General features: G+C 39.8%; 1 protein-coding gene across 2 annotated transcripts in view; it reads right to left on the reverse strand.

The window, feature by feature from the left end:
• Nucleotides 1-10425: 10425 nt before the first annotated feature.
• TM2D1 (TM2 domain containing 1) overlaps nt 10426-12041 on the reverse strand; it is a 39498-nt gene continuing 37882 nt past the window's right edge. For both annotated transcript variants that reach the window (XM_074380916.1, XM_074380915.1), the window contains one exon: nt 10426-10734. In XM_074380916.1, the coding sequence (XP_074237017.1) occupies nt 10717-10734 (18 nt within the window). In that variant the 3' untranslated portion in view covers nt 10426-10716. The remainder of the gene's footprint in view (nt 10735-12041) is intronic.

Raw genomic sequence — 12041 nt, forward strand, 5'->3', positions numbered from 1 at the left:
AGGAAATTAAGCATCCAGAGAGATTAAGAAATTGCTGCCAGGCACATGTGCAGTCAGCTTGATTCTAAAATTCATGTTCTGTCCTTTATTTCTTTTTGCCCCCATAATAACTTCAGCCCTTCTCTGAGAAGGAGCATGTTTCCATTAAAGTAAGAATGACAGGCAGAGCTATCTGAAAAAAAAAAAAAATGGAAAGAGCTCCTTCAGAAGGTGGCAAGTTAAAAGCAATCAAGCTGAGGCTTAATTTCATTCAACCAGTTAGCTGTTCAACAAGCATTTACTGACAATCCCTGAGCTAAGCACCCAGAATAGAGAAATCACAGCAAAGGACACCTAAGGCACCAACTGTTTAGTGAGGAAGACAAATGAGTAAAAAGACTTCCACACCAGCTTCAGGGAAGTGTTTACTGCTAGGGAGGGAAGGTGGAAAAAGGATTGGGAGGAGTGAAGCTTTACTTGTAAGCTTTTATTTCTTCAGAGAAATAAGAGAAATCTGAAACAAATATGGCAAATTACTAACATGTATTTAATCCCAGTGCTGAGTAGACAGGTATCTGTTACAATACACCACTTTATTTTAGCTTGTTTGTAATGTACGATAATAAGGTACAATCAACTAATTTAATAAGTGATACTGCTTTGGGGGCCAGGAGAAGTGGCTCACACCTGTAATCCCAGCATTTTGGGAGGTTAAGGCAGGCAGATCACCTGAGGGAAGGAGTTTGAGGCCAGCCTGGTCAACATGGTGAAACCTCATCTCTACTAAAAATACAAAAATTAGCCTGGCGTGAGGGTGTGTACATGTAGTCTCAGCTTCTCAGGAGGCTGAGGTGGGAAAATCGCTTGAACCAGGGAGGTGGAGGCTGCAGTGAGCTGAGATTGCACCACTGCACTCTAGCCTGGGAGACAGAGCAAGACTCCATCTCAAAAAAAAAAAAAGTGTTGTTATTGCTTTTAAAAGAGATTATCATAATACCTAATCAGTGCCGTGCTAGAGGGAAGCACAGGATACTAGCATAGGACTGGAGGGGCAGCTAACCCAATTTAAAGAGGAACTGGACACAGCCATAAAAAGGAATGAAATCGGGCCGGGCGTGGTGGCTCATGCCTGTAATCCAAGCACTTTGGAGGCCACGGCGGGCAGATCACCTGAGGTCAGGAGTTCAAGACCAGCCTGACCAACATGGTAAAACCCTGTCTTAAAATAAATAAATAAATAAAAATTAAAAAGAAAAAAGAATGAAATCATGTCCTCTGCAGCAACTTTGTACTTTCTATTAAATTTTGCCGTGAACCGAAAACTGCTCTAAATAATAGTCTAGTATTGAAGAGGTGAAAAAAAAACAGATGAGAACAATTTTGAAAATGTTACATATAATAGAAACAGATACGTGTTAATGGGTATTGGTATAGGTGTTAGTTTGGTATTAGTACTTCATTCTCGATTCATAGATGAGGAAACAGGCTCAGAGAGATGAAGTCTCTTGTCCAAGGTCACACAACACACTAAGAGGCAGAGGGTAGAATCCGAACCAAGAAGTTTGACTCCCTTGTCCACAAAAGAGGCCATATGTAAAAGGAGGTTTTGAGGCCTATATTTGTTTCCCATTGTTGCTGCTCCAGATTACCAGAAATTTCGTGACTTAAAACAACACACACTTATTATCTTATAGCTCTGGAGGTACAGAGTATCAAAATGAGTCTCACTGAGCTCAACTGAAAATATTATAAGGCTGGTCCTTCTGGAGGCTCTAGAGAAGAATCCATTCCCTTGCCTTTCGGAGACAGCTTGGCAGTTTCTTACAAAACTAAACTTGTTCTTAGCATATGATTCAGCAATCATGCTCCTTGGTATTTACTCAAAGGAGCTGAAAACTTATGTTCACAAAAAAACCTGCACATAGACATCTGTGGTAGCTTTATTCACGATTGCCGAAACTTGGAAGCAGCCAAGGTGTCCTTCTGTAGGTGAATGGAAAATAAACTGTGGTATATCCAGTCAATGAAGTATTATTCAGAGAGAAAAAGAACTGAGCTGTCAAGCCATGAAAAGACACACAAAAAACTTAAATGCATTTTACGAAATGAAAGAAGCCGTCTTCTAGAGGCCATCTGCATTCCTTGGCTCATGGCCTTCTTCTACCTTCGAAGCAGTATCACATCTGTGACCTCTATGTCAACTGTTACATTTCCTCTTCTGACCAAGGTACACCATAATTAAACTTCTGAAAACCGAAGAAAAACAAAAACTTTAAAAAAGCCAGAGAGAAATGATGCATTACCTATAGAGGAACACCAATTTGTAAGAGGATGGATTTTTTTTGGGGACAGAGTCTCACTCTGTTGCCCAGGCTGGAGTGCAGTGGTGTGATCTCAGCTCACTGCAACCTCCACCCCTTGCATTCAAGTGATTCTCCTGCCTCAGTCTCCTGAGTAGCTAGGATTACAGGCGCCTGCCACTGCATCTGGCTAATTTTTGTATTTTTAGTAGAGATGGAGTTTCAACATCTTGGCCAGGCTGGTCTTGAACTCCTGACCTTGTGATTCGCCCACCTCAGCCTCCCAAAGTGCTGGGATTACAGGTGTGAGCCACCACGCCCGGCTGAGGATGGATTTTTTAATCTGAAATCATGAAGGCCAGGAGGAAATGACACAACACTTTTCAAGTGCTGAAAGAAAATAACTTTCAATTATGCATCTTGTATCTGGTGAGACTATCCTTCAGAAATGGAAGGGGAATAAAGATATTCTCAGATGAAGGAAAACTGAGAAAATTAGTCGTCATTAAACTCACCCTTAAAGAATAGCTAAAGTAGCCGGGCGCGGTGGCTCAAGCTTGTAATCCCAGCACTTTGGGAGGCCGAGGCGGGCGGATCATGAGGTCAAGAGATCTAGACCATCCTGGACAACATGGTGAAACCCCGTCTCTACTAAAAATACAAAAAATTAGCTGGGCATGGTGGTGTGTGCCTGTAATCCCAGCTACTCAGGAGGCTGAGTCAGGAGAATTGCCTGAACCCAGGAGGCGGAGGTTGCGGTGAGCCGAGATCGCGCCATTGCACTCCAGCCTGGGTAACAAGAGCAAAACTCCGTCTCAAAAAAAAAAAAAAAAAGAATAGCTAAAGTAAATTGTCCAATCAGAAAGAAAATAACTGAAGAAGGTCGGGAACTTCAGAAATTAAAAGAACAAGAACAGAATGGGTAAACATTAAGTAACTATAGCAGACTAACTTCCCTTCATATGTTTCTTACATCATATTTGGTAGTTGAAGCAAAATATTTTTATTTGAGGCAGAGTCTCACTCACTCTGTCTCCCAGGACGGAGTGCAGAGGCGTAATCTCAGCTCAGTGCAACCTCTGCCTCCTGGATTCAAGTGATTCTCTTACCTCAGCCCCTTGAGTAGCTGGAATTACAGGTGTGAGCCACCATGTCCAGACAAAAATTTTTTAAAATAGCCTACAAGTGCTACTAAGTCAGGCAAAATTTGTAACACTATCTGATGTGGTGGCACTCAATATATGGAGAGGAAATACTTGAGACAATTATATTTTAGACGTGGGAAGCACGGCCGGGCGCAGTGGCTCACACCTGTAATCTCAGCACTTTGGGAGGCCGAGGTGGGCAGATCACCTGAAGTCAGGAGTTTGAGACCAGCCTGACCAACACAGAGAAACTCCGTCTCTACTAAAAATACAAAATTAGCTGGGCATGGTGGCACATGCCTATAATCCCAGCCATTCACGAGGCCGAGGCAGGAGAATCGCTTGAACTCGGGAGGCAGAGGTTGCAGTGAGCCGAGATCGCACCATTGCACTCCAGCCTGGGCAACAACACAAACAAACAAAAAGAAGTGAGAAGCACAAAGGAACTTAATGGAAGTAAACGTTCAATACTTAAGGGGGTAAAGTGTTGACACCAGTAGACGGTGATGAGTTATGTATTTATATGGCAATATCTAGAGAGGTCACCAAAAATAATTATGTAAGACAATATGCTCAAAAGCATTATAAATAGAGGAAAATCAGTTTTTTAAAAAATGTTCAAGTCATGCCCAGAAGGCAAAACGGAAAAACAGAAAAATGAAAAACACAGGGAGGAAACAGTAAAGAAGTAATAAAATGGCAGACTTAAGCCTTAATATATCAATAATTAATTTAAATGCAAGTGGCCTAAATAGACCAATCAAAGCATAGAGATTAGCAGAATAGGGAATAAATGATCCAACAATATAACTGCCTGTAAGAAACTCACTTTGAACATAACAACTGTATGTTTCCTACTGCTGTTATAACAAATTAGCATAAATTTAGTGGCTTAAAACAACATATATTTATTATCCAACAGCTCTGGCAACAGCGGGCCGGATGTTTTTGGCACATTCATACAATGGAATACCATACCATAATAATGAATGAAAGAAGCCAAATACATTAAGTTCAAAAACAGGCAAAACTAATCTATGGTGATAGACTCATAGAGGAGTGATATCCATCAGGGGTAGATGCTGACTAGGAAGGAATACAAAAGAATGTTCTAGAGTGCTAGAAATTTTCTTTATCTTGAACTGGATTGTGGTTAAATGGGTATGTACACAGGCAGAAATTCATCAAGCTTTATACTTTAGATTCGGGCATTTTATACATACCTTGATAGAATATTTTGTTTATTTATTTATTTAGAGACGGAGTTTTGCTCTCATTGCCCAGGCTGCAGTGCAGTGGCACAATCTTGACTCATTGCAACCTCCGCCTCCTGGGTTCAAGTGATTCTCCTGCCTCAGTCTCCCAAGTATACGGGATTACAGGCATGCACCACCATGCCTGGCTAATTTTGTAGTTTTAGCAGAGACTGGGGTTTCAACATGTTGGTCAGGTTGGTCTCCAACTCCTGACATCAGGTGATCCATCCGCCTCAGCCTCCCAAAGTGCTGGGATTACAGGCATGAGCCACTGCGCCCAGAATATTCTTTTTAAAATGAAGCCATTAGGCCTTTGTAAGATTGCCTTTTCTTTTTGGTGAAAAACTCCAGTGGGGAAATTATTAAAATGTGAGACACATATATAGCCAGTTGTCCACCCAGAGAGGGCATAAAAGTGATTAGGAGGATGGGCTTAGGAGTCACAAACCTGGTTTTAAGCATCATTTGCTGGCTGTGTAATCTTAGTCAAGATACTTGATCTCTCTAACCTTCAATTTAATTATGTATATAATATGGATATATAAATGGCTGTACGGACCTTGTAGGAGCATTGGAAGTGCTTGAGACAAAACATACAAAAATCTTAACAATCAGTTACTAAATACATACTATGTGCCACACACTGTGGAATATTACTTAACCCTATGACAACTGCATGAGAAAGATACTAACATGTCCATTTTAAGAATGAAGAAACAAAGGTCCAAAGAGCTTGTCCAGAAGAAGTGGCAGGTGTGTCTGATTCCAAAGTTTATGAATTTAAGCATTACCCTTTATGGTATACTCGGATGAATAGGTGGGTGGATATTCAAAAACTGAATCAGAAACTAGCCTGAGTTCTGCAGAGGCGTACGATATTTAACTAAAGCTTCCGTTAACATATTAAGGCCTAGCCAACAATATCTATAGCATAAAAGACCCTTTATCACTGGAAGGGAAACTAATCATCCTGTCTCCTGAGGTGATTATAAGGATTAAATGAGATAATCGGGTCAGGAGAGTACATAGCAAATAATAGGCAACTTAGTAGCTTCCTTCAATTATTTCTAATAATTTATTCCCTGATCTTTTCTCAAGAACCACCTCTAGAAACCATCCATTCAAAGAGAAAATTCTAATGTTTATAAAATATTTGAGCAGCGCTCTGAGGAAGCAAATCATGTAACAATGTGGGAAAGAGTACTCCAGGCAACGGAAAGAGCAAGTAAAAAATCTTGAGGTAGACCGGGCACAGTGGGTCACACCTGTAAGCCTAGCACTTTGGGAGGCCGAGGAGGATGGATCAGTAGAGGTCAGGAGTTCAAGACCAGCCTGGCTAATATGGTGAAACCCCATCGCTACTAAAAATACAAAAATTAGTCAGGCATGATGGCATGAGTCTGTAATCCCAGCTACTTGGGTGGCTGAGGCAGGAGAATCACTTGAACCCGGGAGGCAGAGGTTGCCGTGAGCAGAGATCGCACAACTGCAACCTCCACCTCCAGCCTGGGCAACAGAGCAAAACTCTGTCTCAAAAAAAGAATAAAAATAAGAATAAAAATCTTGAGGTAGAAATTGGGCTGTGTGGTGGCTCATGCCTGTAATCCCAGCACTTTGGGACACTGAGGCAGGAGGAATGCTTGAGGCCAAGAGTTCAAGACCAACCTAGCTAATACAGTGATGCTCTGTCTCTATGGAAAAAAAAGGAATCAATTGGCAAGTTTGAAGCATGACAGAAGCCGCTGGAGAACAGGCAGAAAAGTGACAGTTCTCATTTGGCTGCTGTGTGGACAATATAGCGTAGGAGGACAAGAGCAGAAGAGGCGCACAGTAGGTCAATACATAGTTGAGAATTAATAAACAATATATTTGCTTCTTTTGAATACCTTTTAAAAGGCTCAAAATACCTTTTTCTTTTTTTTTTGAGACAGTTTCGCTCTTGTTGCCCAGGCTGGAGTGCAATGGCTCGATCTCGGCTCACTGCAACCTCTGCCTCCTGGTTCAAGTGATTCTCCTGCCTCAGCCTCCCAAATAGCTGGGATTATAATCATGTGCCACCACGCCCAGCTAATTCTGTATTTTTAGTAGAAATGGGGTTTCCCCATGTTCCTCATTATCATGGGATAATGCCATTATCCCATTCTTTTTTTAAATGTGTCATTTGGTCAGGTTGGTCTTGAACTCCCAACCTCAGGTGATCCCAAATCCTCAGCCTCTCAAAGTGCTGGGATTACAGGCATGAACCATTGCGCCGGCTTCAAAATACTTATTAAAAGCAATTTTTGTTATATGTCTTAAACCATTTCACTCCAACAGTTTACCTCAGTGACAAATCACACAGAGAGGTCATGCCATTCTCCTTAATGAATGTCATCATCTACTCACAGAATTAGTCACATTTTGAGGTTTTTCTAAAAATCAAAGACAGGATCTTGAGCCTTCATAATCATACCCTCTTAAATACAAAATTAGCCCACATGATAAAAGTTCCAAACACCACACTTTCTAGAGCATTCTGGTAAAACAACATTTTTCTTTGGCATATGCAGCCCAAATAGCTCTAACCTTAATCATTTTTCAAGTTTTAATCTCCACATGCTTGGCATATTCTGATAACACTGACAGGTTAAAAGCAATACTCTGTTGTATGCATAGTGATTGCTTGCAATTAACCATAATTTAGGCTGAAAGTAGACTGATCAGCTGCCTCACAGCAACATTTTTAAACTTATTAAATATCTTCAGCGAACTTTACATGAAAAAGCAACAAAAACAAAATCTGTAACATTTCAGCTTTTTCTTAGATAAAGAGAGTCTTAGTCTTTCTTACATAAGGAGAGTCTTAGTCTTTTATCAAGACTAACTCTTGATAAAAAAGACATTTTTGGTCCATATAACATTGAGTAAATGCAGATATGGATAAAGATAATGGAGATAAGAAAAACAGGTAAACAATGTCCAAATGAAGTGTCTTACCCTCCTTTTGTAAGACTTTTGAGCCAACTGGCATTTTATACAAGAAATAACGGTGCTGTAGCCCAGTGTGCAGAACCCCTTACAAATTCCACAGACCTCACCAGTACTTGATGACATTATCCCATTCTTTCAAAATGTGTTCAATACACAATTATTTTCTGCCATTTAATCTTTCAACATTACCTGGCACATCACTACCTACCTCTATTTATATGAAGATGGAGGGATTAAGACTGGTTATGTGCTCAGTCACAAAATAAGTGATGAGAAACAGAATGCAAACTCAGGACTCAGAAGTCTATACTTTTCTTATCATCCCATGCTGCTTGGATGCTAGCCCTCTAACATGGCATCCTACCTCTTCCTTTTAAATGTATATATCAGGTAGGGTGTGGTGGCTCATGCCTGTAAGTCCAGCACTTTAGGAGGCGAAGGTGGGAGGACGACTTCAGGCCAGGAGTAACGTGTGCAACATAGTGAGACCCTGTTTCTACCTCTACAAAAATTAATTGAAAAATAAAAATAGGCTGGGCACAGTGGCTCACACCTGTAAACTTAGCATTTTGAGAGGCCACAATGGGTGGATCACCTGAGGTCAGGAGTTCAAGATCAGCCTGGCCAACAAGGTGAAAAACCCTGTCTCTACTAGAAATACAAAAAGTAGCCGGGTGTGGTGGCAGGCGCCCGTAATCCCAGCTACTCAGGAGGCTGAGGCGGAATCGTTTGAACCCAAAAGGTGGAGGTTGCAGTGAGCTGAGATTGCACCACTGCACCCCAGCCTGTGCAACAAGAGTGAAACTCCATTTCAAAAAAAAAAAAAAAAAAATACCCCCAAACCAATATTTCTTTTATACTCTCAGCAGTTCCATGAACAAATGCTGGCCATAGACATAACAGAATCTTTGAAGTAAGAAATCCTTCTGGGTAAATAGGTACTTCTGGAAATCACACTAATCCTTTAGGCAAAGGTACTATCATTTGTACATGACTGCTGCAAGGCACTAAATGTTTCTATAGGATTGAAAGAATCCTTTCCATTTTGCCTTAAAGGCTTAGGAGTAATAAGGAATGACTGAGCTAATCCATCTCAATTTTGGTCACTCATCTAAAAGCAGGATTAACATAAAACATTTGATAGAGAGGGCTTAACATGTAACTTATATTCATACATACTACTAACAAATTGTCATAATAGTGTTCGGTGAAAGAAAAAAGCTGATAAATAGAATTTAAATGCATTCACATGGGTTTATTAAAAAATCTGTTAATTACATATTAGGCAAACTAGAAGTGTTCTTGTCATGTAAATTTAGAAAACTAAAGTGAAAATAAAGTCTAAAGGTCTAATAATGTGTTGTGAAGAGACTTTGTTTCTATACTTCAACAACCCTTTTAAGAATATAGCTTATTTGAATAAATACTTTTTAGCATCACCTGCTTTGAAACAGACTTACTGCCTGGCCAAGTTATTGACTATAGCTATTATGCAAGGATCAAGATGACTTTTCAAAGTTTGACTGTAGGAACTCCTTTCTTTTTTTTTTTTTGCTTTGAGACAGAGTCTCACTCTGTCACCCAGGCTGGAGTGCAGTGGCGCGATGTCGGCTCACTGCAACCTCTGCTTCCCAGGTTCAAGCGATTCTTTCACCTTAGCCTGCCAAGTAGGTTATTTCTTTTATAGTTGAACTAACCTTTCTGTGGAAACATGACTTACATTCTGAGCTTAGATGATACTGAAGTAAACTACAAAGCACTGTCCACAACCTAAAGGAACTCAGGAACACTAGAAAATGGGTATCTACCAACTGGTTTAACTGTGACCAAAACTAATCACAGTGAAAAAGTAAGTCCCAAGGAAATGTAAGGTTCTAAAAGGCAGGAATTTGGGGGTTTTGCTCACTGCTGCATCCTCCCATATAGATCAAGCCTCCCATTTGCTAGACAATCAAACTTGTTCAAACATCTCTTTGAACAAATCAAAGAGATGTTCCTGGTGTACATTAGGGGTCAACCCAAATTCATTTCATATATTAATATTTAATAATCTTCCAACAACTTGAGAAGCTACCACTGAAGCTAACTGTACTATATTGTCTGCTTTTGAGGAAAATGTGTGACAAAAAATTATGGTTTTTACTCTTGAGGAGCACAGACACAAGTGATTTTGAAATTGGTACGCCTGTTAACAAAGAAAATGTGGGACAGTATTCTGGGGACATAACATTTCATGTATTTCCATCTTCATGAAAACTCCTCTAAACATGGTAAGAAAAGCCTGTGCTAACATACCGGGGCTTTTTTTACACACTGGGGCATCACTTAAGGCACCTGTGCGGGCATCTGCCTGGTGGTGCTCACAGATGGAAGACATTAATCATCTGTTGGGTGCTCCCACCTTGTCCATCCAGCTTCAAATATAACTGCAGTGAGCTAAACGAGTCAGCATCTGGTCTTCCAAAAGCTAGTGTAGCACTCCCAAAGCAGAAAAGGAAAAAGTTCACACTTCAGAGGCCTGAATCAATGCCAGAAGTGTATACGTTGCCTCAAGGTTTCACAGACTCCCTAATGATCTTTAGCTCCCTGGATACCAAGGCAAGGACGGATCTGAAAGTTGCAGAAAAACAGGTGGGTTGTTATGCATAAGACTGAAGCCCCAGGCAATTTAAATGGTATTTGTTCACACCACGGATTAAATGCTTTGAAGGATCAAAATGCATAAGACAGCTACATTCAACATTTAAGAAGATTTTCTCAATAACAAAGCACTAAAAATGTGAATAAGTTATACTTTTATTTTTCAGAAACAAAAATGACAAGTGGCAACTTGCCTTTGTAAAAGATTAAAGAATATCAGGGTAATAAGCTATCTCTCATACAGAAGCCCAAGAAACACTATGACACAGCTCTCAAAGAAAGTCCTATTAAATAAATCTCAGAATAATATACTTTTAACTAAGTCAACAAAACAAAAACCACAAAAATCATACAGAACTCATAAAATGGCAGATGAAGGAAAAAGAGAAATCTTTAAATCCACATATTTGAAGTTCTCTATTAAAATCAATGAGGCTCAAAATCCTAAAACAGAAAAAAGAAGTATGTTAAAACACAACATTTTTTAAGAGCCCAGTGAGGTTACTACAGAGGTACATTTTAACATTTCATTTACTTGCTCAATACATTTTTTTTTCTCACTCTTGGAGCACTTCTGTATAATGTAGAGATTACATGAATGATAATGCAGATATTGGCTCTGAAATCCTAATTAAATGTTCATAGGATAGGCTACAAAGAACGAGATTACTCTTAAAATTACGTTTGCTTCATTTTTTTTTAGATGGACTGCCACTCTGTCACCCAGACTGGAGTGCTGTGGCGTGATCTAGGCTTACCACAATCTCTGCCTCTGGGTTCAAGCAATTCTCCTGTCTCAGCCTCCTCAGTAGCTGGGACTACAGGTGTATGCCACAATGCCCAGCTAATTTTTGTATTTTTTAGTAGAAACAGGTTTTCACCATATTGGACAGGCTGGTCTTGAACTCTTGCCCTCATGATCCGCCTGCCTCGGGCCTCCCAAAGTACTGGGATTACAAGTGTGAGCCACCGCACCGGCTATTTGTTTAATTTTTACCTGCTATGGCTTAGAAACAATCTTCTTTTGAAAGAGACACAATTTACAGTATGAATAATAAAAGTTACATGAAACTACACAATCTGTCTCATAAAATAGGAGAAATAATTTCCAAAATGAAAATGCCTAATACAAAACGATACAGTCGACAGGAACCAGGGTAGGATGGGAGGAAGATACCAGCCATGTCATAGAATAAATGGAAGACCTAGATTCTAGTTTCAGTTTTGCACTACTTAGTTGTGTCTTAGTCTCAGCTTCCTTAGCTCTCAATTTTTTTCCTGGTAAGAAGAGGTACATGGATTTCTAAGCTTTATTCCAACTTTAAGGCTCGATGACTTATAGTTTATAAGATTTGAAAACTTTTTGGACAATCGGTTGAGTAAATTCCTTACATTTTGAGAGTGTGTCATTGTTCAATCCCATGACAATAACTAAAAGGTATATGCATAATTTTACTGTTAGAAAAGAAAAAAATCCACCTAAAGGGCAAAAGTATACTTCGTATCCTTTTCTATTCTATAAGATAGAGAACACGTCTATTATTTCTATTCTATAAGATAGAAAACGCATGTCTATTATTTCTATTCTATAAAATAGAAAACGCATGTGTATTCTCTTGCTGGCCTCTAGAAGCAGTCTTTGAGATAGAGTTGACTGAAAACCCTAGTACTAGGATAATGGTTAAGACATCTACCTTGTCTTTCTCTCTGCCTGCCTGTGTCTATGAAAGCTGCTAGACAGGTCAGTGAAC

Source organism: Saimiri boliviensis, chromosome 11, assembly GCF_048565385.1.
Source record: "Saimiri boliviensis isolate mSaiBol1 chromosome 11, mSaiBol1.pri, whole genome shotgun sequence".
Taxonomy (NCBI): Eukaryota; Metazoa; Chordata; class Mammalia; order Primates; family Cebidae; genus Saimiri; species Saimiri boliviensis.